At 41.7% G+C, this 25,764-nt stretch overlaps 1 protein-coding gene across 1 annotated transcript in view; it reads left to right on the top strand.

Annotated features, from left to right (window-relative positions):
• LOC126483697 (peptidoglycan-recognition protein SD-like) overlaps positions 1-25,764 on the top strand; it is a 202,397-nt gene that overhangs the window by 122,341 nt on the left and 54,292 nt on the right. The window contains exon 3 of the mRNA XM_050106789.1: positions 19,320-19,551. Coding sequence (XP_049962746.1) covers positions 19,320-19,551 — 232 coding nt within the window. The remainder of the gene's footprint in view (positions 1-19,319; positions 19,552-25,764) is intronic.

The following is a 25,764-nucleotide window of genomic DNA, read 5'->3' as shown; positions in this document are numbered from 1 at the left end:
TAAAAGCCGAGAAGCAATTCTTCTTGGTGTTGTAGCTCTCTGGGGCACCCTGGGATGCTCTCTGGGGCACCCTGTGATGCTAAATGCTCATTAATATTTGTTCATTTTTACCCTCCACGCTGCCCTCCAATGCTAAATTTGTGAGCCCTTGATGCCTCAGAACATGTCCTACCAACCACTCCCTTCTTCTTGTCAAGTTGTGCCATAAACTCCTCTTCTCCCCAATTCTATTCAATACCTGCTCATTAGTTATGTGATCTACCCATCTAATCTTCAGCATTCTTCTGTAGCACCACATTTCAAAAGCTTCTATTCTCTTCTTGTCCAAACTATTTATCGTCCATGTTTCACTCCCATACATGGCTACACTCCATACAAATACTTTCAGAAACGACTTACTGACACTTAAATCTATAATCGATGTTAACAAATTTCTAATCTTTAGAAACACTTTCCTTGCCATTGCCAGTCTACATTTTATATCCTCTCTACTTCGACCATCATCAGTTATTTTGCTCCCCAAATAGCAAAGCTCCTTTACTACTTAAAGTGTCTCATTTCCTAATCTAATTCCCTCAGCATCACACGACTTAATTCGACTACATTCCATTATCCTCGTTTTGCTTTTGTTGATGTTCATCTTATATCCTCATTTCAAGACACTGTCCATTCTGTTCAACTGCTCTTTCAAGCCCTGTGCTGTCTCTGACAGAATTACAATGTCATCGGCGAACCTCAAAGTTTTTATTTCTTCTCTGTGGATTTTAATACGTACTCTGAATTTTTCTTTTGTTTCCATTACTGCTCGCTCAATATACAGATTGAATAACATTGTGGAGAGGCTACAACCCTGTCTCACTCCCTTCCCAACCACTGCTTCCTTTTCATGCCCCTCAACTCTTATAACTGTCATCTGGTTTCTGTACAAATTGTGAAAAGCCTTTCACTCCCTGTATTTTACCCCTGCCACGTTTAGAATTTGAAAGAGAGTATTCCAGTCAACATTGTCAAAAGCTTTCTCTAAGGCTACAAATGCTAGAAATGTAGGTTTGCCTTTCCTTAATCTTTCTTCTAAGATAAGTCATAAGGTCAGTATTGCCTCATGTGTTCCAATATTTCTACAGAATCCAAACTGATCTTCCCTGAGATCGGCTTCTACCAGTGTTTCCATTCATCTGTAAAAAATTCGGGTTAGTATTTTGTAGCTGTGACTTATTAAACTGATAGTACAGTAATTTTCACATCTGTCAACACCAGTTTTCTTTGGGATTGGAAATATTATATTCTTCTTGAAGTCTGAGGGCATTTCGCCTATCTCATACATCTTTCTCACCAGATGGTAGAGTTTTGTCAGGACTGGCTCTCCCAAGGCTGTCAGTAGTTCTAATGGAATGTTGTCTACTCCAGGGGCCTTGTTTCGACTTAGGTCTTTCAGTGCTCTGTCAAACTCTTCACGCAATATTGTATCTCCCATTTCATCTGCATCTACATCCTCTTCCATTTCCATAATATTGTCCTCAAGTACATCGCCCTTGTATAGACCCTCTATATACTCCTTCCACCTTTCTGCTTTCCCTTCTTTGCTTAGAACTGACTTTCCATCTGAGCTCTTGATATTCATACAAGTGGTTCTCTTTTCTTCAAAGGCCTCTTTAATTTTCGTGTAGGCAGTATCTATCTTACCCCTAGTGAGATAAGCCTCTATGTCCTTACATTTGAAGAGCACAAGGCAAAAATGATGATAGTCACTTTTTTGTAACTTTTCAGGACGACAAATTTTCTGCTCTAGTCTCTCGTATATCATAAATGTTCACGGTATAATTATTACAACAACATTTTTATTGTTCTGTATCTATTTGTTTACATAATAAATGTAATACAATAAACACATTTTCAATTTTAAGATACTTTATTAATTAAGAACTTAAATAGGTACACAAAAAACATGGTAAAAGTGATGGTAGTCATAAAAAACTTGGTAAAAACGATGAAAGTCCACTATCTTTCTGTGCTTCTTATGTGGATCTTGTAACCTGTAAACAGATTCTGTTTACTGTTTATTTTATAAGATTTATAATATTCTAGATTTTAACACATTAGGTCCAATTAGATTTTATTTTAATACTGTTACTTAAAACTTATGTTTTGTCAATGAGGAAGATTTTCAAAGTGCTTTTGAGCAGATGGACTGCAAAACTGCTTCACGTACTGCAGGTCTTGGTACTTTCCAGGTTTTAGTTTAATCACATCTGGAAATAAGCAAACTTTTGGGCTAAAACAAAGGAACCTGCTGTTAGTTTTTGTCGTAAAATAGTAACCTACCTACTTACATAGTGTATTATGAATTTAACTGATAACCTAACTAAATATCTGTTGCAATTACGGCAATAATATTTCCTGTACCGATAAGTTTTCATTACTTTCAAGGCTACACTATTGTTATGAGGTATTATTCTATAACTCATTGTAGGTCTATAGATTATTGAATTGTGAAAGCAAAGGTAAAGTGTTGAGTCGTTTTCTCTTACCTTCACGTAGGATTGGTGGTAAAGAGAAGGACGTATTATCACCAGGGTCTTCTGTCTCTCTTGAAAGCTTGGTAAGTTGGTGTTGTGTTAGGATCAGTGACATAAGAAAGTACCCAGTGTAAGATGATATGTGTTCAACTAACCTACAATGGTCTCTTGAAAATTTTATTTCACAAATTGGTCGTGTAGCAAATGGGCATTTCTTGTGATAGTGATTTTCCAAAAAAGCAGTCCATTTTCTAAATAGGTTTTGGTCAGCTTCAACCACAGTGAAAGGTGAAGGCTTTACTCTGGCATTCTTTATTTCATTTACCCAATGTTGTGGTATTACTGCGGGAAATTTGCCATTTATCAGGGCCATATCTCTATCGCATTCTAGGTAAGAGTGGCCGCGAATAGGGAATATGATTGTTATGCAGTCTAGTTTTTTTTAGGATTTGTACCACATAATGCCAGAAGCGAAACATGGTGTAGTTCTTGTTCTGTCCGCTACAATAATCGCAAAATATGTACAAGTTTTTGACAATGGACTGTAACATGGTGAAGATATAGTAGGGCAATATCGATACTACTTCATCTGCACCTTTACCTCCTCCTGTTTCTGGGTAAGCAAAATAAGTTGCATTTCTCGTAGGTAGGCTGTGGACATTGAACAAACACAATGACAATTGTCAGCGGTATTAAAGTCATCTGTGGTCAAATTAGGTAAGCTTAAATTTTTTTGAAAATCAGTGGTAAGCACCTCACTATCCTCCCGTTTCCTTCAAATTTTCCTACATTTTCTCTTTGTGTCATAAAACATGTTAGCTTTCCTCAAGTGTTTCTCACATTGTTTTGTCTTAATGCTGCTTAAAATATTGGCTTTTTCCTTGTCATCATTAGTCTGTTCCAGATGGAGGTTTAGAGCTTTCATTTCTGCTTGGTACCTGTCACATGCACTGCATGTGTCACTTCTGTGATATCCGAAATCTATGTAAAACTTAGATACAAATATTTGTCTATAATATTCATAGGACACAATCTTACCACTAGGCCTACCTGTCTTGTACAATGTGTATACTTTTTTTTTTTCTTTTTCAAATTTAAAGTGTCTGGCAAGTTTTTTTTAGTTTTATCGAAACTATAATGGCTTGTACAGTCCTTAAACAATGCAATGTGATCAATGACACTTTGCTTAACTTCTTCTGAGGTCCTACAATGTTTGTGGTCATACTTTCCTCTCATGTCTGTTGGGGGTTCACCTGTTTCTTTCAGACTCGTTTGAATAGTTTGAACCCTTCTCCCAGCTACACCAAAAATAGACTAAAATGCTTTATAACACACAGGGGTGTCAATAAAATTATCGCCATCCTTCATTCTTACTTTGTAGGTGTAGCTCTTACCGTTAAAATGTGATTCATTTTCAGGCTTTCTTGGTCTGCGATTTTTGATGTCATAAACATTGATAAGCCCAGCCAAGTATGTGGACTGAGCATCATTAGATTCTAAACTATAAAAATGAAAAATTAATCTTTTTCTTTCACCTTCACAAACACTAATAAAACACTGTAGTCTTTTACATCTCCATCGGGCCCAGTTTCGTGAGTACACAAATTAAGTTTTTCATCGCATCTCTTACCCTTCCATGGGATTTTCTCTTCTTTGTGCTAGGTTTACTGACATTATCACAATCTTCATCCACACTTGACTCACTTAATTCACTCATTTTCACAGAAACTACTACCAAGAACACAAGCTATAAACTTTGGCAACTTTCTGACCACAAACACAAAGTAAACAAAAGTAGGAAGACAGCACGTTGGGCTCCTGATCAATCAGGTTTTGCCAACCTTATGAAATGATTCTCATCATATGTGCCATGAACACAGATGACATTCATCGGTTTTACCATGCACAACAAAAATAAAATGGCAAATACACTCCTGGAAATGGAAAAAAGAACACATTGACACCGGTGTGTCAGACCCACCATACTTGCTCCGGACACTGCGAGAGGGCTGTACAAGCAATGATCACACGCACGGCACAGCGGACACACCAGGAACCGCGGTGTTGGCCGTCGAATGGCGCTAGCTGCGCAGCATTTGTGCACCGCCGCCGTCAGTGTCAGCCAGTTTGCCGTAGCATACGGAGCTCCATCGCAGTCTTTAACACTGGTAGTGTGGACGTGAACCGTATGTGCAGTTGACGGACTTTGAGCGAGGGCGTATAGTGGGCATGCGGGAGGCCGGGTGGACGTACCGCCGAATTGCTCACCACGTGGGGCGTGAGGTCTCCACAGTACATCGATGTTGTCGCCAGTGGTCGGCGGAAGGTGCACGTGCCCGTCGACCTGGGACCGGACCGCAGCGACGCACGGATGCACGCCAAGACTGGAGGATCCTACGCAGTGCCGTAGGGGACCGCACCGCCACTTCCCAGCAAATTAGGGACACTGTTGCTCCTGGGGTATCGGCGAGGACCATTCGCAACCGTCTCCATGAAGCTGGGCTACGGTCCCGCACACCGTTAGGCCGTCTTCCGCTCACGCCCCAACATCGTGCAGCCCGCCTCCAGTGGTGTCGCGACAGGCGTGAATGGAGGGATGAATGGAGATGTGTCGTCTTCAGCGATGAGAGTCGCTTCTGCCTTGGTGCCAATGATGGTCGTATGCGTGTTTGGCGCCGTGCAGGTGAGCGCCACAATCAGGACTGCATACGACCGAGGCACACAGGGCCAACACCCGGCATCATGGTGTGGGGAGCGATCTCCTACACTGGCCGTACACCACTGGTGATCGTCGAGGGGACACTGAATAGTGCACGGTACATCCAAACCGTCATCGAACCCATCGTTCTACCATTCCTAGACCGGCAAGGGAACTTGCTGTTCCAACAGGACAATGCACGTCCGCATGTATCCCGTGCCACCCAATGTGCTCTAGAAGGTGTAAGTCAACTACCCTGGCCAGCAAGATCTCCGGATCTGTCCCCCATTGAGCATGTTTGGGACTGGATGAAGCGTCGTCTCACGCGGTCTGCACGTCCAGCACGAACGCTGGTCCAACTGAGGCGCCAGGTGGAAATGGCATGGCAAGCCGTTCCACAGGACTACATCCAGCATCTCTACGATCGTCTCCATGGGAGAATAGCAGCCTGCATTGCTGCGAAAGGTGGATATACACTGTACTAGTGCCGACATTGTGCATGCTCTGTTGCCTGTGTCTATGTGCCTGTGGTTCTGTCAGTGTGATCATGTGATGTATCTGACCCCAGGAATGTGTCAATTAAGTTTCCCCTTCCTGGGACAATGAATTCACGGTGTTCTTATTTCAATTTCCTGGAGTGTAACTTAGTAACTGCCAGCATTCTTGCCATGTACACCCTCCTACAAATTCGGCCGTATCTGAGCTACAAATTCCTGTCCTAACCTGAAAATGGGAAAAAATTGACTATCATCATTTTTGCCTTGTGCTCTTCATTTGTCCTCTAGCCATTTTTGCACTTCCTGTCGATCTCATTTTTGAGACGTTTGTATTCTGTTTTGCCTACTTCATTTACTGCATTTTTATATTTTCTCATTTCATCAATTAAATTCAATATTTCTTCTGTTACCCAAGGGTTTCTACTAGCCCTCGTCTTTTTACCTACTTGATCCTCTGCTGCCTTCACTACTTCATCCCTCAGAGCTACCCATTCTTCTTCTACTGTATTTATTCCCCCCATTCCTGTCAATTGTTCCCTTATCCTCTCCCTGAAACTCTGTACAACCTCTGGTTTAGTCAGTTTATCCTGGTCCCATCTTCTTAAATTCTCACCTTTTTGCAGTTTCTTCAGTTTTAATCTACAGTTCATAACCAATAGATTGTGATCAGAGTCCACACCTGATATAATTAGCGTGTTGAAATACATTCAGTTTCACATTGACATTTCATGAAACATGCATTGATAACAATGCTTTGATTATTTTTGTTAATTACTTCATGATTACACCATGCCTTTTGGTCCTAACATGGATTTAGTGTCTTTACAATAAGTTCTATTATTATTACTAGTGCTCTTTTGTATATTATTCCTACAAAGAATCTTCTCAGAGTACATTTACATTTGGTTTAATATATTTTGGGTTTGTTCTACATTCGTTCTATGAATTAATCAGACTTTTCTTTTCTTTCTTTTAATGTCTGAGAATTTTGAGTGTCTGCCCGATGTCTGATGCACCAATTATAAACATTTGCATCAGCATATAATACTCCACTCTGAACGCTATATGGGGGTAGTTTACACGGAAATTATTTTTAATTCTTTTATTGTGATAATAAATTGTGAAATTCATCCTAGATTCACAACTGTTTTTAATAACAAATACTTTTATGGGGTAATTTATTTTGGCACATAAGTGTGAGAATTCCAAGGCTCTGAAGACCATCCATAGTATTATGTTGGTGCAAGATTTGTTTTTGGAGATTATTTTGATTTTGCTGCAATATTCATAAAGCATTTATTGACAAACACACAAACATGTTTTACAGGCTGTTTCTGTGACTGTATGTCCAAAATATAAATAACCAAACATGACATACTCAGTCAGTAAAGTTTAGATTTTCAATTACAGCATATTTTGGAGGTCTTCCTCTACTGTCAGATGACAATTTTGGTGTTTAGCTCAGCATTACTGGTCCCAGAAAATCTATGATGTTGAAATATCTACACTACTGTTTGTGAAACCTGCAACACCTGTAAGGAACAGCCCAAATCACTCTGTAATTGCAGTGTCATAGAACAGTGGAATCATAAAAAAAGTTATGGGGACAGTGTGCATGTAGGCTCAACAGAGCTCTCTTTTCTGCTGCTGGACGGGTCAGTGTTATGCTATGCTCAAACAGTGCAGATCTGTCAAACAAGAAGGAAATGTGCAAGCACATGCTGGCACACCTCAACCAAATTTTAAGTGAGCAGTGCATCAAGATTCATGAAGATGCTCAGCAGCTGGGTTTGACCATGGTCACACCGGTTGGGATGGTTTGGCCACCAGAGATATGACGCCTCCAGGTGGGGCAGAAGCAAGGACATCAGGAGTGTTCTGGAACTTGGCACAGAAATATTTTGATGAAAAACTAATAGTAAGATTTGTGTGGGAAAAAAACTGTAGTAACAGTGGTTTGACACCTCCCTGGCCCTTAATGGTGGGAGAAGCAAAAGTAATACACCAGGAAAATACATTTTACAGCAGACAGAAAAGTTATTCTTAGGACGTTTCAGTGTAAGTAGAGCATTGTAGTATCAAAATTCTGTATTATCAGAAAAGTTGACTAAAAAGTTATAAGTAGGGTTCCCTGTCCATTGTTTGAGGCAGATCATGATGGATGTTGACTGAGGGTGGACCTGTAGCTTATGCCCATTTACACCTCAATGATGCAATAATCTTTTAGCTGGTTTGTCAGATGCTTCAAAGTGAAAATATGAACTGTCATGTAGGAAGTGACTTTAATGGCTACTTCAGAGTTATGCTGTAACAGTACCTATCGATTTAGACACAGTTAGCTTGGATGAACAAAGCTTGTATCATGCTATTATGTCATCTCTCACACTGATGCTGGTAAGTAGAACAGTTCTTCTTATCCTGTACATGACTTCTTTGTTTTTCAACCTGTTTTCTCCACATTCACAGATATACAAGTTCTGTAGGTTATATACAAGTTCCATATGTTAAATACCATCTTTTGCAACTGTAATGACAGTCTTATTGCAACCAAACACATTTCACTTTATTCCACAACATCTTCAGTGGTCAGGTTTGTTGTTGCTTATGTTCTACCACATATGCTAGATTTTAGTGCACAGCACATTCATGCTTTTGTATTGTGAATAAGAGCTGACAGTGGTTCTCCACAATACAAAAACATGAATATACGAGGGCCGTTCAGAAAGTAACCTCCAGTTGATTTAAAAAAATACACCAAGTTAAATAAAAATATTTTAATATATACATCTTACAACTACATCTTTGCACTATTTTTCTACATAGTCTCCATAGCGATTGAGGCACTTATCGTATCTCTTCACAAGCTTTGAAATTCCTTCTGCATAAAAATCACCCGCTTGTGCCTGGAGCCAGCCTGTGACCGCATCTTTGAGCTCTTCGTCGTCATCAAACCGCTGTGACCCGAGCCATTTCTTCAAATGCATGAAGAGGTGATAATCACTTGGCGCCAGGTCTGGGCTGTAAGGTGGATGGTTGATAACGTCCCACTTGAAGGACTCAAGAAGGGCCGTTGTTCTGCGAGCAGAGTGAGGACGGGCGTTATCGTGCAAAAAAACGATACCGGAAGTCAGCATACCACGGCGTTTGTTCTGTATAGCCCGTCGTAACTTTTTTTATTGTTTCACAGTACACGTCTTGATTAATGGTCGTACCACGTTCCATGAATTCAACCAACAACACCCCTTTGGCATCCCAAAACACCGTTGCCATCAGTTTTCTGGCAGAAAAATCTTGCGAGGCTTTTCTTGGTTTGGTAGGCGAATTTGAATGTGCCCACATCTTTGATTGTTCTTTTGTCTCAGGGTTCACGTACTTAATCCAGGTTTCGTCACCGGTCACGATTCTGTTTAACAATGGTTCTCCTTCGTCCTCATAACGTGACAGAAAGTCTAATGCAGAGGCCATTCTTTGAGTTTTGTGGTGGTCGGTAAGAATTTTGGGCACCCATCATGCACAGAACTTACGGTAACCCAATCTTGCTGTCACTATCTCGTACAAGAGAGTCTTAGAAATCTGTGGAAAACCAGTAGAAAACTCCGACATTGAGAAACGTCGATTTTCACGAACTTTTGCATCAACTGTCTGAACGAGTTCATCAGTCACCAATGATGGTCTACCACTCCTCTCTTCATCATGAACGTTTTCTCGTCCACTTTTAAATAAACGTACCCATTCATGGACAACTCCTTCACTCATAACTCTTGGTCCGTACACGGCACAAAGCTCACGATGAATAGCTGCTGCAGAATATCCTTTGGCTGTAAAAAACCTTATGACAGCACGCACTTCACATTTGGCGGGGTTTTCTATTGCAGCACACATTTCAAACTGCCACAAAATCTAAACTAGCGCAGGTATGACGTTCACTCGACCACAGCTTGATGCCGACTGACCTGTTGAGTGCGTGAACGCACAGATGGCTTCGCTACTCCCCCCACAACCCGCACTGTGACCAATCGGAGGTTACTTTCTGAATTGCCCTCGTATTTAGTGTTAGTGAAAATGCTGTGTGCTAAAATGTAGCATATATATGTGAAAGAACATAGGTAATAAAAACTTTACCTCTGACCATGCTTTAAAATAAAGCAAAACATGTTTGGTCATAATTAGACTTTCATTATGGTTGCAAGAGATGATATTTAACTTACACAAGTTCCTATCTTGCTGTGTACATTCTCAGTGCTGGTTTAAATAATTGCAGATGACCTTCTGCTCATGATTGTGGGTGTCAGTTTTCCTCATTTTGGAGAATATTACATGACAGAAATATCATTTTTTGATGTCAGACTGGTGTTGCTAGATAGTCAAATTTACATGAGAATTGTATTATAAGGAATTATCAGATACAGTGCAGGCTCCATGAATTATTACCCATGGGGCTATTATCTTGTTACTACTGTACACCAACCTAATAAGACATAGGACCTTGGCAATACAATATAGTGTGTTTTTACCAGATTCATGTGTTACTTATTTGACGGTGTACAAATCTCTACCTAAGTTGTTTCTGGTAATGCAAAGAGTACGTATGCAACCCCAGTTGGAGCACATCAGAATGAATGCACATCAGGTAACAGAAGGTAGGTTTTAACAGATGAAAGCAGTGTGGATTGGCAACAAGAGAACTGAACCAGCAGGCAGGTCACTGATGTCACTAGATCACATCAACCTATTATTCTTCCCCTCATAGCTGTAGACAGTTTGTTCTTGTTCAAAAAGATGCTGCAGTGGCATGCATGGCTTTGTGTCAGCTTCCACTGACCAGAAACCATTAACACTTCAGGCTGCAGTGGCCATGTGAATGCAGTCACTAACATCCTGAGTGGCAAAAGTAATGTTTTTGGTACATCTCACTTCAACTTGTCCTATAGTGAGGATGTGTATGTGTCAGTTACTACCACGGTGGACATAATCAGGCAGACTGGGTTGTTGAGCAGCGTAATGAACAAACACCAAGAGTGATGGTCTGGGACATGATGGGCTTCAACATGCAACCTCACCTCCTACTTTGTGAGGGTGATCTGAAGAGCAACCATTACATCATAGACATTTTAAAGCACTGGGATATTACTTCTCCTGCAGGCAGCACCTCATGTCACATTTCAGCATGACAATGTCCTGCCACAAGCAGCGAGGAATGTGTGAGTTTTCTGCGAAGAACAACGGGCACTACTGCTTCCCTAGCCTGGACATTCACCTCACATGTTGCCCATCAGAAATGTCTAGGGTGTGGTTGGTAGGCTACGTCTTCATTCTGGTTTTGATATCTAGAGGCTCTGATTGCAATGTGTGATGGCTTCACACTGTAATAAATTCTCACAATCAAAGTGCATGTACAGATCTAAATTCTGTCTTTGAATTGCAGTTCCCATAAACAGTACTGTAGACTATTTTCAGTTTGTCTCATGACTTCAACTGCTTTTGGTTGATTAGAAAGAAGAAATATTTTTGGAACTGAGGTTGCATATCTGCAGTTTTATACATCTGCATTACTATTTTCCTCAAGAGTACCTTCGGTTGTGTGGGGACTTCAGTGCTACAGTCAATGCTCAGTCCCTCATTGAGACTTGCCCCATTCCCTGACAGGAAGACCTTCTCACCAAGCTTGCCAGGGGAGAGTATTTTTCAAAGATTGAACTGTCTGAGGCATACCACCAGTTGCCCTTGGATGCCGCATCTCAGAACACCATGGTTATTAACACGCCTTTCGGATTGTATAAGTACAAGTGCCTTCCCTTTGGCGTCTCTTCGGCGCCAGCCATTTTCCAGCAATTCCTGGAGCAGCTTACACAGCCTATCCTCACCTGTGTGAATTATCTGGATGACATCTTGGTCACCGGGCATTCCCGCCAGGAACATTTGCAAAACCTCAGCGCCTTATTCCACGCTTTGCAATCTACTGGTTTACGCTGTCGGCTGGACAAGTGTTGTTTTTTTCAACTAGAAGTGAAATACCTAGGCCACTGGCTTAGCAAAGATGACATTCGCCCTTCGGATCATAATGTCATGGCCATTGAGGCCCTTCCTCGTCCCAAAGACTTATCTGAACTGCAGGTGTTTTTGGGCAAGGTTACTTATTACTTAAAGTTCTTGCCCCAGGCTGCCTCCGTGCTCAACCCCTCAATCACTTGCATCATAAAGGGATACCTTTTGTTTGGACTCCTGCCTGTGACCAGTCTTTTCTCGGTTTAAAGGAGATGCTGAAGTCCGCCCCTTGCCTTACTCCATTCTCTCCGGACCGCCCCATGGTTGTGGCTACTGATGCATCAGCATACGGAATTGGGGCCGTCCTCGTGCACCGGGATGCCAATGGCTCCGAACAGCCCATCACTTATGCCTCTAAGACGTTGACCACAGCACAACGGAACTACTCCCAGATTGAAAAGGAGCCCCTGGCAATCGTGTTCGCCATCCAAAAATTTCACACCTATCTCTTTGGGGCAAAGTTCACCCTCTTGACGGACCATAAACCCTTGGTTACACTTTTCAGACCCCACTCTCACGTTCCAGAGTGGACGGCTCAACATCTCCAGCGCTGGACGTTGTTTTTACATAATTACGTGAACACCATCTGGTATATGCCCACCGCCCACCATGCTAATGCGGACGCTTTGTCACGTCTCACAGCAGGCCTCGATCCTCCCTTTGACCAACATGAGGTCAACATTGATTCCACCCGCCAGGATGCACTGAATGGACTGCCTCTCATGGCTGCTCACATTGTTGCAGCTACCCGCTGCAACACTGTCTTATGGCGGGTTCACCACTACATGGTCCAAGAGTGCCCCTCCTATGTTACTCATTGGATGCAGTCTGATTTCAGCCCCTGGTGCCACCTGTCCCACAGGCTCTCTGTGGTTGATGATGTCCTTCTGTTTGCCTTGGAGTCAGATGCCCATTGGGTTGTCATCCCTCCGGACTTGCGGCTTCAGGTGCTCAGTTTGTTACACCGCGGGCACTGGGGTATGTCCCGTATGAAAGTTTTGACTCGCCAGCACGTTTATTGGCCCGGCATTGATGGCGGTATTGAGTGCTTGGTCCATGGGTGCACTGTCTGTGCGCGTCACCAGGCAAGCCCCCCTCAGTCATTTGCACCCTGGCCTGTGCCTCGCTGGCCCTGGGACCGCATCCATATCAATTTTGCAGGCCCGGTTTTGGGGTTCATGTGGTTACTCATTGTTGATGACTACTCCAAATACCCATAAGTTGTCCGCATGGCATCCACCACCATGAAGGCTACACTCATGGCCCTGGCCCAGTTTCTCGCCATTGAGAGCCTGCCACACACATTGGTCTCCGATAATGGTCCCCAATTCACGGCGTCCTCCTTCCATGACTTCTGTCAGGCCAACGGTATCAAACTTATCTGTAGCCCCCCTTTCCAATCTCTGTCCAATGGCATGACGGAGAGGCTGGTCTGCACTTTTAAACACCAGTTGACTAAGGCGGTCAACACATTTCCAACGACATCAGCCCTCACCCTCTTTCTGAGCACCTATTGCACTACGCCAATTGACGGATGCAGTCCGGCAGAGCCCCAGACCCTGCTCCGTTTGCTGATGCCATCCTCCTCCCGCCCCCACCCCCAGCCCTCACAGCAGTATGCCCCTGGCACGGCTGTGTGGGCCTGCAAGTACGGGCACAAGGTGAGTTAGACAACTGCCACGGTCATCGCAGCCCATGGGTGGCATGTGACGTTGGTGCAGACATCTAAAGGTTTGGAATGCCGCCATCATAATCAACTCTGCCCGCGTGCCCCCTTGGGACTCGCGCCGCCGCCTCTTCCCCTACCTCCTTCAGGTGTGGACGTGGTCCTCGAGTCACCATCCCTGCCCCCGGTTGCCATCTCCCCACAGGCCTGCCACCAGCCATCTGCATCCCTGCGTGGATTGGCGGCTCCCTCCCCTGCCCTGGACTCTGGATCAGCTGTCATGGATACCTCAGGCGTCCCTTTCTCCCTCCCAATAGCAGTTGATGAGCCCGGCTCCTCTTCCCACTTCCGCCCACCTCGGCACCATCCAGGGCGTTTCCATCTCTATGCACAAGTTTCAGGGGGGAGGCATCTGGTACCGCGCGTCTCGGAATTTGAATCCCCGCCAGACGTCATGGACGTCGAAGACCCCTAGAGGTCTCTGCACCATTGCACCGTAAACTGTGGCGGTGCACACCTCCTGGCCTGCATTTAGTGTGAGGGCGCCACAGTGGAACATGTGGTTCCAGTGGCCAATGGTGGCGCCCTCAATAGAGTATTTAAGTGCCAGCCTCTTACTCAGCCAGCGAGTCTAGTCTTGTGTACGTCTCTGGAGACATCGCCTCGCGTTAGACAGCTTACTTATTTTCTTGTTCTGTGTATGAGTGGATGTGATTGTTAGGTTTCCTTGTAACTCCATTGTTTCAATCCTGTTGTTCATTCTGTCCTTCGTTGGTCGTGTTCGTCCTCTCCAGTTGTGTTGTTGTTCGCAGGCCGCTCCTCGGGTCCCACCGTGCTTTCCGTCACTTCAATCCCGTGACCGTTCCGGTCGCAGTTACAACACAGATGGCAATAAGGGAAGCTAAAAGGGGAAAGAGAGTATACATAGGTTCTATACAAAGGAGACAAACTTAAAGGCAATATTATAGAAATAGAAGAGGACATAAATGAAGATGAGATGGGAGTTATTATACTGCATGAAAAATTTGACAGAGCACTGAAAGATGTAAGTTGAAACATGGCCCCTGGAGTAAATGTCACTCCATCAGAACTACTAACAGAACTCTTCCATCTGGTGTGCAAGATGTGTGAGACAGGCAAAATACCCTCAGACTTCAAGAAGAATGTAATAATTCCAATTCCAAAGAAAAAATGTGCAGGCACGTATTAATTTTACTAAATTATCAGTTTAATAATCATGATTGCAAAATACTAACACAAATTCTTTACAGAAGAATTGAAAAACTTGTTGAAGCCAATCTTGAGGAAGATCTGTTTGGATGTGAAGAAATATAGGAACATCCAAAGCAATCATTTCACTACAACTTCTCTTAGAAGGTAGGTTAAGGAAAGGCAAACCTACATTTACAGCATTTGTTGGCTTAGAGCAAACTCCTGACAATGTTGACTGGAATACTCTCTTTGAAATTCTAGATCTAGAAGGGGTAAATTACAGGTAGCAAAAGACTATTTACAACTTGTGGAGAAACTAGATGGCAGTTATGAGAGTTGAGGAGCATGAAAGGGAAGCACTGGTTGAGAATGGAGTGAGACACGGTTGTAGCCTATTCCCAAAGTTATCCAATCTGTACACTGAGCAAGCAATAAAGGAAATCAAAGAAAAATTTTGGGAAGGAATTAAATTTCAGGGACAAGAATTCAAACTTTGAGGTTTCCTGATGACATTGTAATTCTGTCAGAGACATCAAAGGACTTGGAAGAGCACTTGGATGGAATGAATAGTGTCTTGAAAGGAGGACATAAAACGAACATAAAAAAAGCAAAACAAGGATTATTGAATGTAGTCAGATTAAATTAGGTGATGCTGAGGTAATTATAGTACGAAATGTGGCACTAAAAGTAACAGTTTTGCTATTTTGACAGTAAAATAACTGATGATGGCTGAAATAGAGAGGATATAAAATGAAGACTAGCAGGGGTAAGGTAAGTATTTCTGAAGAACAGAAATTTGTTAACATCAAATATAGGTATAAGTATTAGGAATGTAGTCATAAATAGAAGTGAAACAAGGACAATAAACAGTTTAGATAAGAGAACAGAAGCTATTGAATTTTGGTGTTACAGAAGAATGCTGAAAATTAGATGGGGAAATCATGTAACTAATAGGGAGGTACTGAATAAAACTGACTAAAAGAAGGGATCGGTTGGTATGACACATTCTAAGACATCAAGAGATTAATATTGGGAGGTAGTTCTGGGAGTAAAAATTGTAAAGGGAGACCAAGAGATGAATACAGTAAGCAGATTCAGAAGGATTTAGGGTGAACTAATTATTCAGAGATGAGGTTGAAGTAATTATTCAGAGATAAAGAGCCTTGCACAAGATAGAGCAGCTGGCAGAGACTAGCTCGGAGAGCTGCATCAAACCAGTCTTTGGACTGAAGATCATCACAACAACAACAACAGCAAGAAAGACAATGAGCCCATTTATTACTTTCAATTGTTATTCTTATGGCATTTTTGTGAAGTTTGAAAACTGTCTCCATCTTTTGCACCTTTGATCATCAGAAAAGAATCCCATATTTAAGAACAGAGTATGTCTAGACACAGTATGTCACCTAAAGACATTAACTGTTATAAACTGCTGCTAAAACCTCGAGAGCAGAACATGTTGATGAAATTTTTATTTTTTTTATTTTTGCCAGTATCTTTGTGTGTTCATTCATTCCAAGTTAATTGACAGTCAATGCTCATCCCTAAAAACTTTGTGTTTGTTACAATCTGTAGGTTTCTCATCTATGCTCAATGTGTCAGAGTTGCTTTCCCTCTTTGTGCTGAAGTGCATCATGTTTGTTTTATTTGTGGCCAATGTAAATTTATTACATACTGCTCACTTGTAAACATTCTTGAGAGTTTCATTTGCCTTCTCTATTAGGAGTTCTGGTCTTTTGTCAGTGACTAAGGTGTTGCTATCATTAGCAAAGAGAATGTTTTCTCCATGTCTTATAATGTGTGGATAGTCATTGATACATATTTGGAACAGAACTGGGTCCTGTACCCTAACCTGAGGCTGACCTATTTTTGTGTGTTTCTGTCTGAATTTATAAGCAGCAGATATGTAAACTATTTCTGCCTTTTGCACCATGTTTCACATCTATGGCTGGACCCACTCATTTCCTATCCTTCTTACAGCTAATGCTTCTAGTTTATTTCATAATATTTCATGGTCAACAGTGTCAAAGTCTTGGAGAAGTCTAACACTATGCCTGTAAGACAGTCATCATTCTCTAGAGATTCAAGTACCATTTTTGTGAACTCTTTTATAGCCTATATTATGCTTCTCTCACTTTGGAAATAAAATTGTGCTTCTTTAAAAAGTTTTGCTTATTCATGTAACTCATTAGTTTTTCTTCAATGACTAATTTCATTATTTTTGAGAATGTTGGTAATAGTGAAACATGCCTGCAATTTTCTACATTCTGTGCATTACCTTTCTTTATCCAGGGCACAACTTGTGCATGCTTTAGTTATTCAGGAAGTTTGGATGCTGTCTATGCATGCTTTCAGACAGAGACTGGAATCTCTACTATGACTGCTGACTTCTTATGTTGTCTCTGTTGTCTTTGTGCTGGGAATACCAAGGAAATAGTTATTTACAAAATTTGCCAATTCATATGGCTTTTCTGTTACTCTACTCCCACCTTTGATTTCTATGTTAGTATATTTGTACATTATTTTTCCAGTTTCGTATTTTATTATGTCTGATACTACTTTGCTTTTATACTGAATGTTTCTTCTCCAGCAGGCAGTACTGCCATGCAATCTTTTTGTATCTGTGACAGTGATTTAGGCACTACAGAGTAGTGCAGTAAAGAAATTTAAGTGTCTTGGGAGGACTTCCTAATACCTGCAGGCATCCATCTACTTTCCTTTACTGCTGGTTTTGTAGTGGCTACTTTTGGAAATTCCTTATCAAAAGTTAATTTAAACAATGTGCAGAATTTAGAGAACTTAGTATTCAAATTTTTTTTAGTATTTGCTTCATCCTAATCTGTTTCATCAGTGCTCTAGAAAAAGTATGTAATTTGTGCTCTGAGAAGATCTGTTTGTAGGCCCAAAGTTTTGCAGACTTTGCCAAGTCTGTCTTTAGCATTATTATCTGACAGTAATGATGAGGTAGGCCAAGACGTTTCATAAATACTACACAATTTTCCCCGTTGATGCTGTAGGTACACTGTCAAAGACTGATGCTAAAATTTTTGACATCCTAGAAACAGTGTTTCCCAATTGTGCCATGCCAAAGGCATACAGTGTTATTACTAATTTCACTCTCAACACCTGTAGTGATATTCATGTCTCCTCATACTATTATATTAATTCTGAGGTCTGAGACTGTTTCCAGGACTTCATCTAATTTGTTGAAAAAGTGTTGATATTAGCACTATGTGAGTGGTACATACTCACTATTTACAGTCTGTACCAAAAATGTTACAGGTATTTAGCATCTCCTTGCTTAAAGATATGTTATAGTTCTTTTTTGCATTTTCTTGTGTGCAAAGATTGTAAATCTGTTGATATTATTTTTAGAGATTTCTAGATTATTTGTACATTAATGAGACCTGTGCTTTTCACTTATAGATAGTTATGTAGAGTAAAATGAGTGAGCTAATCAAGTTATTTAATGTATATGCAGTTCCTCTAGAGACTGAGTATGAATCTGTTTGGTGTGGCTTTACAGCTAGTTTCATCATTTCTTCATTTTTGTTGAAGGTTAGAGCTCAAGGCCCACAGACTTGTAGCATAAATGTAGCACAGCTAATATTGTGGCAGTGATGTGCTTCAAAGAATGATAACTGCCACACACATACAAGATACAAAATGAGAATTCTGCAAATATTGGCACTGATTGTGGTGATCATCTCGATATACATCTAAAGTGACACATAGAAATTTATGCAAAGACTATAACTTGAACTAGGATATCCTGCTTTTCATTAATTAATCACAAGGCTACCCAAGTACACCCATTGGAGTAGGCCAAAATTTCATAATAATTTGTTACTGTCTAATTTCCATAAGCAAGGGAATAACACTGTTGTAAGTAACAATGGGAGGGGTCTTGTCTGCAAGCTGAGGACCATGTTCCCAGGCCCTCGGATAGCAGAAAGACCCTCTGTCACTGTCTCTTGCAGCAATGCTATTCATGTAATGGAAGAATGAAAATTAGCTAGAAATCATCATGTGACAATGAGAATATGGGTAATTCCAGGAGACATGCTTGCATAGTCTAATGGTTGATGTATCTGATTAGGCAAAGCACAAAATCCAGATTTGAGTCCTGCTCCTGGCACAAATTTTTGTGTGTTTCTTCAGATGTATGTATAAATAAAAAAAATCAACTCCTGCTCTGCAACACTATTGCCAATGAGCAAATTGTTAGCTTATTATCTCCAAATGCTTGGCCATCCTAGAACATTATATCTTTCCCTATGATTTCTGATGGTGACACTACTTGTAAGATAGGGTTTATCCAATAAATATTCACAAATGTACTGATCTGAAGAGAAGCATAGCTTATTTACAAGCATATCAACTCAGGCAGCTATACTATATCAATTTTCTGAAAGTATTTTACTCGCTAACCTTCTACCTGTAATGGCTTCTCTTTGAGGAAAATATTATTTGAGAATATTTTTTAATATTATTGGGATCCAACATCAAAGATTCTTTATTCATTATGGGACTTGGAATGACATAGGAAAAGAAGGGAAACAAGCTAGCCTTTGAATGAAAATATGATACCGTAGATATAAGTATAAAAAATGGTTTGCTGTTATATGTGATCAAATGTGATTAGTGATGGCACATACTTAATTTTGCTGAACTTGCATTTTCAGCTGGTAACACGCAGTCCTGTGATGAAAGATGTATGTTACATTTAACCACACGTCAGGACTGGGGTGCTGAGCCACCCAGAAAAAACATTTCTCAAGGGGCACGACCAGCAGTATACGTCATCATCTCACACACTGTAACTTCCCCATGTAATTCATCTGTAGCATGCAAGTCTGAACTCAAGGCCATGCAGTTAAATAACTTCAAAAGAAATTTTACTGACATCAAGTACAGGTTGGTAATAACCCTATCTTCTTTGAAGTATGTATGTCAACTTGCACAGTACCTACACATGTCTTGTTCTGCTGCATTTTTGTTTAATTTAATCAGAATGGTTGTTGTGATTGCTACATTACACAGTCATGAAAATGTATTTATGAATTATAAAATTATTGGCTACTATCTGTCATTATAATTAAGTTTTTCAGTCCAGCCGCAAGCTGCACTCAGTATATTATATTGAGTGGCTTCACTCATTGATTTAACATGAGTATCATCAGAAACTCTGGAATATACACTGAAGAATATACAAAGTGTGACAATAGGGAATCTTACATCTACATTAAAGAACTTATTGTATTTACAATGTGATAACTTACATTAAAAGTAGGTGCAGTAGTCGGCTTATTATGTTGTCAGTGTCAGAGATTAAGTTGGTTGCATAACAGAATTTGTAACTTCTGTGTAATGTGCAGCCAAAGATAATGTAGTATTTTCATTAAGCAAGATAATATCCTATATCCTTATATATACAGGGGTGGCACTGTAACTTCCTTTTTTGAAATGTGCCGCACATAGCGGCTGTTACTCATTGTTGCATGGGTTCCAGTGCAATCAAAAGTGTGATACACAACTTTTTTTAAGTTAGCTTGCAGTGGTTAAGAGAGGAGTGCACGTTGGCCGCTGCAGCCTAATTTTTGAATGGACGTTTGGTCATCAGAACGCAGCGTGCATTCAGCAAACAGTTCAACATCGCACCTACAGGTCATGTTCCTGATGGGAAATCAATTGTTATGTGGGTAGACACCTTTATGGATACTGGAAATGTGCAGAGAAAGAAATTATGACTTTCAAAAACCACCAGAATGCCTGAAAACATCGACAGGGTAAGGATGCCGATTTTGAAATCCCCCAAGCGATCTGCACGCAAACATTTTTCTGAATGCAGAGTGAGATGAATTCCTCATGAAGAGTTGAAATTTCATCCATATAAACTGTCAGTGGTGCACACATTTCATCCACTTGATCTCGTTTCAGTAAAAAATGCATGTGAAGCCTTAATCGATGACCTGCCTCATGACGCCTTAGTGTTCTTCAGCGACGAGGCACATTTTCATTTGTCTGGCCACATGAATAAACAAAAAATGTGGTACTGGAGTTGCATGAACCCCCAAGAACTTCATGAGCAGCCCTGCACACAGAACATGTGACATTTTGGTGAGCACTAACTAAATGAATATTTCCATATCAGTCACTGAGCATCAGGCATATCTCTCTCTGTATATTGCCTTTGTACACCAAAACTTTTATTGAGAATTTTACCATCCTGAAGTCCACTTTCCCACAGGTACATTGAATCTGGTGCAATACTGGACTCATGTCAGATACCTTCACCAGTATATTTTCTTCACATTGACTTCTACAAAATCTGTTTCGTTTTGCCACTACATGGAACAGACACTACCGAATAGAGCTTCACTCACAATGGCTGTGGATATGTTCTTAGCTATCATATAGCATCTTTATTATCTGATGAATAGGAGTGATTCACTCTGACAATGCATCTGAAGTCTTGCATGTTGTCTTTCAGATAGTGACAATCATAGATTCATTTCTAACTTGTTAGGGTACTTATTTTATCTCATTTTTTGCTCATATTCTTATTTGAGAGCTTCAAAAAATACAGAACCATATTCATTGATCTCCTGTAAATTGTGCTGTCTCCCTTCCCTGTTACTAGGTTGTTATGAAAGACTAAACTATGGTAGTTTTGTCTTCTTCATAAAATGAATGTGTACACCCTATGACTATTAAGTCAAAGGACATAGTTTCAATCAGTCAGAATGTTAGTGCAGAAAGTTAGAGCTGAAAACTGAATGTTTTGAATTTTATTGCAAATTGATTATCCAGCATCAGCATGATCTCAAACTTAAGAAAACTGCTTAGTCACATAAGTCAATCAGTTAATCAATGGGAGATCTAGTCTTTGCAGAAGTTGTTAGAAGCAGTTTCCATTTTAGTCCAGGAGGTTTTACTGCCTTTGCTTAGTGTGCTTTTCTCACTGACCAACTTATAAATCTGTACTAAGGATGCATGGGCAGTTGAGCCATTGCTCCATCTGGCCAAAAAATTATCTTTCTGAAAATATAATCTAATGAGAATAACCAGTTTCTAAAAATACAATATGGTTGGATGAATAAAAAACCTTCTCACGAAGAAGTGACAGGAGAACACACATATAAAGATACAGAAATCTGCAAGGACTTGGAGCCAGTGGCTCCTTCTTCTTGCAGAAGGGTTTAAGGGGAAGGTATAGGGGTGAAGAAAAAGGACTGGTGAGGGTTAAGAAACGAGTAGAGTTCAGAAAAGTTGCTCAGAGCCCAGAATCAGAGGAGACTCACCAGGTGGCATGAGACAGAAACACTGATTGCTGGGGTTTGCATCGGACGAGATTAGAAAACCTGAAGGCTTAAAGTTAGAAGAAAGGGCAGTACAAAATACAGAAATTACTGACAAAACATTTTGCACTATAATAAGAGTGGAAAGCTAAGTGCATTATATGTGGTAAAGGTGGGGGCATGGAAAAATAGGCAGGTCAGAAAATAAAAGATATAGAAAACTAAAAGGGAGTAAAGAAAAGAATACTGAGACCACATAAATTAATGTAAATTAAAGCCAACTGGATGCAAGAACCAAAGACATGTTATAACACCAGTTCCCAAATGCTCAGTTCTGAGAAACTTGTTTCTGGGGGAAGAATCCAGATGGCATGTGTGGTGAAACAGGCTCTGATGTCATGACTGCCATGTTGTAGAGCACAATTTACAACAGGATATTGTGTGTTGCCAATATACACCCTCTGGCTATGCCCATAAATCCTAACTGATAGCTTGGTGGTAGTCATGCTAATGTAAAAAGCCAAATAGTGTTTACATAACAGCTGGTACACAACATATGTAATTTTAAACCTGCCCCCCCCTTTATGGTATATGTTTTGCTAATTACAGGCGTGGTATAGTTGTTGGTAGGAGGGTACATAGGGCAAATCTTACAGGGGGAACTGTCACAGGGATAGGAGCCATGGTGTAGAGTAATGGGTGCAGAAGGAACACAGGATCTGACAAGGTATAATGGAGACTGGGAGGGCAGCAAAAAGTTACTCTAGGTGTGGTGGACAAAATGTTGGACAGGATGGACCTCATTTCGGGGCGTGATTTTAGGAAGTCATACCATTGTCAAAGTAGCTGATTAATGCACTTATGGGAACAGGATACGATTATCGGTTGAATGCAATAACTATCCCCATTAAATTCCACATAGAGATATACTTCACAGTAAGTCATATATGTGATACAGAACAGAACTAAAAACTAACATGGAGGCTTGGCAGAACAATCAAGAGTCCAAAGATGGTGTTAATCATGGTCGATATGACCTATATTACCTACCTTGGTCAGTGGTAATGCTGATCGGGCAACCGAACCTGGCAACCCATGAGGAGACGAAACTCTTGGCCACGGTTTAAGCAGTGATGATGGGTAAAGGAACAGCTTCCACCCAGTGAGACATGCGGCCGATTGTGGAGAGAATATACGTATGGCCCTCCGATGGTAGTAGTGGACCAATACTAGCGTAGACTTGCCAATATTGGTATCGCCATACAAATACAACTGCTTCTTTCTTACCGCCTTGGACCGAAAGGCCGCATTATACCATTGGACAACGCGGCCCGCCCAGCCATTATACTTCAGGTGGCACTCAGTAAATCCGCGAACCACGCACTTCTTCGCCTGAAATCGATCTTGCGGACTATCGAACTTGCCTAGTGGAGGGGTGGTGTGGCAGCCGATTTTGTTGCATTGACGGGGGATGCACCTGTGTACCCAAGTCTGACAGTCCCGTTTAATATTTTTCCAAACAAAACACTCAGATACAAGCTGTGTAGTGGTGTGGATGCCAGGGTGAGTGAGGTTATGCAAGGTGTCGAAGGCTTGCCAGCGCAGTGTGGGCAGGAGCATTGGCCACAGGATGCTGGTAGAAGAATCGCACCACACCTCGTCCAAAACGCTGGGGAACTTGGCTTTGGTAAACACAAGAGATGTTTGAGAATCCATGAGGAGACCTTGAGATTCCTCATTGGAGGCCTGGAGAGCTGCCAGGTTGAATAAGTCGATGACACGTTTGACAGTATTGATCCACAAGAAAAAATCAGCGGGGATGTTTTCTGTGCCCTTGATGTAGTGAACGTCTGTTGTGAATTGAGAGACTAAATCAATGTGGCAGAAATGCCGAGGGGGTGGGTCCTCAGGAGGGTTTCAGAAAGCATCTGCTAGTGGTTTGTGATCGGTGAGGATGAAGAAAGAGTGGCCCTCAACATCGCGGGGAAAGTGTTTAATGGCTTCATAGACTGCCAGAAGTTCCCTATCAAAAGCAGAATATTTCTTCTGAGGTGCAGACAGTTTTTTAGAGAAGAAATGAAGGGGATAAACTGTGTTGCTCTTGCATTTCTTTAATACTGCCCCCACCGTGATGTTGCTGGCATCCATAGTGATGAACAACTTGGCTGACAGGTCATGATGGGCGAGTGTCACGATATGAGCTAAAGAAGGTTTTAGAGTCTTGAAGGCCTCCAGCACAGGTTCAGTCCAGCGAACTGGTTTAAGGCCTGAAGTCTGTTTGCCTGACAGCAAATCTGTCAGTGGGGCCTGCACGGCAGCGGCAGAAGCCAGATGCCAGTGGTAGTAATTTATTGTACCAAAGAAACGTCAGAGTTCTTTGAAAGTAGCTCGAGGCGGCAGTGACGTGATGGCCTGCACGTGGGATACGGGAGGCATTATTCCATCTGTGGAGACAGTGTAACCCAAAAATGTGACAGAGGACTGGTGCAATTGGAATTCGTCCTTGTTGACCTCAATGCCGTTGGAGTTCAAGGTCTGGAGGACCTTGTATAAATGATTTTCATGTTCCTCAACTGAATTGCTGCAAATGAGTATGTCATCCAGATATGCAAAGCAAAACTCAAACTGTCATAAGATTGAGTCGATGAAATGTTACCATGTTTGTGCCGCGTTTTTCAGGCCGAATGGCATAAAGTTGTATTGGAACAAACCGAGCGGCATGGTAATAGCTGTCTATGGAATGTCTTCCGATGCTACAGGAATCTGGTGATAGGCACATTTACAATCAATCACTCTGAAGACTGTGGTGCCCAATAACCAATGAGTGAAATTGTTTATGTTCAGTAATTGTCCATGATGGTACGAGCATTTAAGCGTCTGTAATCACCACGCATTCTAAAAGAACCGCCATGTTTGGGGACGAGGTGAATTGGTGAAGATCAGTTGCTGTCCCACGGTTGTAGAATACCTGCCTGCCTCCAAATGTTCATCAATTTGCTACCAATCTGTGGGCAACTTAATGGGGTTGAGGCATCTAACCCTGTGCCTGGTGGTAATTATCTTGTGTCATCCCGTCAGTGACGGAAGAAACTGAGAACTGCACACGAGACTGAGTAATGTCCTGACGTGAAGTTTTTGGACGAGTGGGGCACGATGAGGCATAGCCATTAGCGTGGGTGGAAAATGGCAGCACAAAAGTCACATACCTATTATGTGAGTGCGGTGTATGCTTGTTTGAAGAAGTTGGCTGCGCGCGCAGGACGGAGAGGGTCAGGATGTGCAGTAACTGTCTGTTGTCATCCTTGCCTTGGGTAACCGGCATGGGTGAGAGAGCCTTTGGCGTCGCACAGGGAACAGCGAAGGCCTCCGAGTCACATGGTTGGCATGCAAGAGAGGGGAAATGTTTATCAACTCATGGGGCAGTTGCCTGCATAGTGGGCATGCTCGTATCATGCACACAACTGTCATTAGGAGCACTGTTTGAAACACATGGCACTGAAGGTGGCGAGCGCATCGGGGGTGCGGTGTCTACCGGATGCGAATCGTCACTCACAATTAATGTTTTTGGACTAACCTGCTGAGTGTCCGAGCTGGTGTCTGCTGGAGAAACAAGGTTGTTGTTGTTGTGGTCTTCAGTCCTGAGACTGGTTTGATGCAGCTCTCCATGCTACTCTATCCTGTGCAAGCTTTTTCATCTCCCAGTACCTACTGCAACCTACATCCTTCTGAATCTGCTTAGTGTATTCATCTCTTGGTCTCCCTCTACGATTTTTACCCTCCACGCTGCCCTCCAATACTAAATTGGTGATCCCTTGATGCCTCAGAACAT

This window comes from Schistocerca serialis, chromosome 1, assembly GCF_023864345.2.
Source record: "Schistocerca serialis cubense isolate TAMUIC-IGC-003099 chromosome 1, iqSchSeri2.2, whole genome shotgun sequence".
In the NCBI taxonomy this organism is placed as follows: domain Eukaryota; kingdom Metazoa; phylum Arthropoda; class Insecta; order Orthoptera; family Acrididae; genus Schistocerca; species Schistocerca serialis.
The sequence above is the reverse complement of the archived record's forward strand: the minus strand, read 5'-3'. Positions and strand labels throughout refer to the sequence as shown.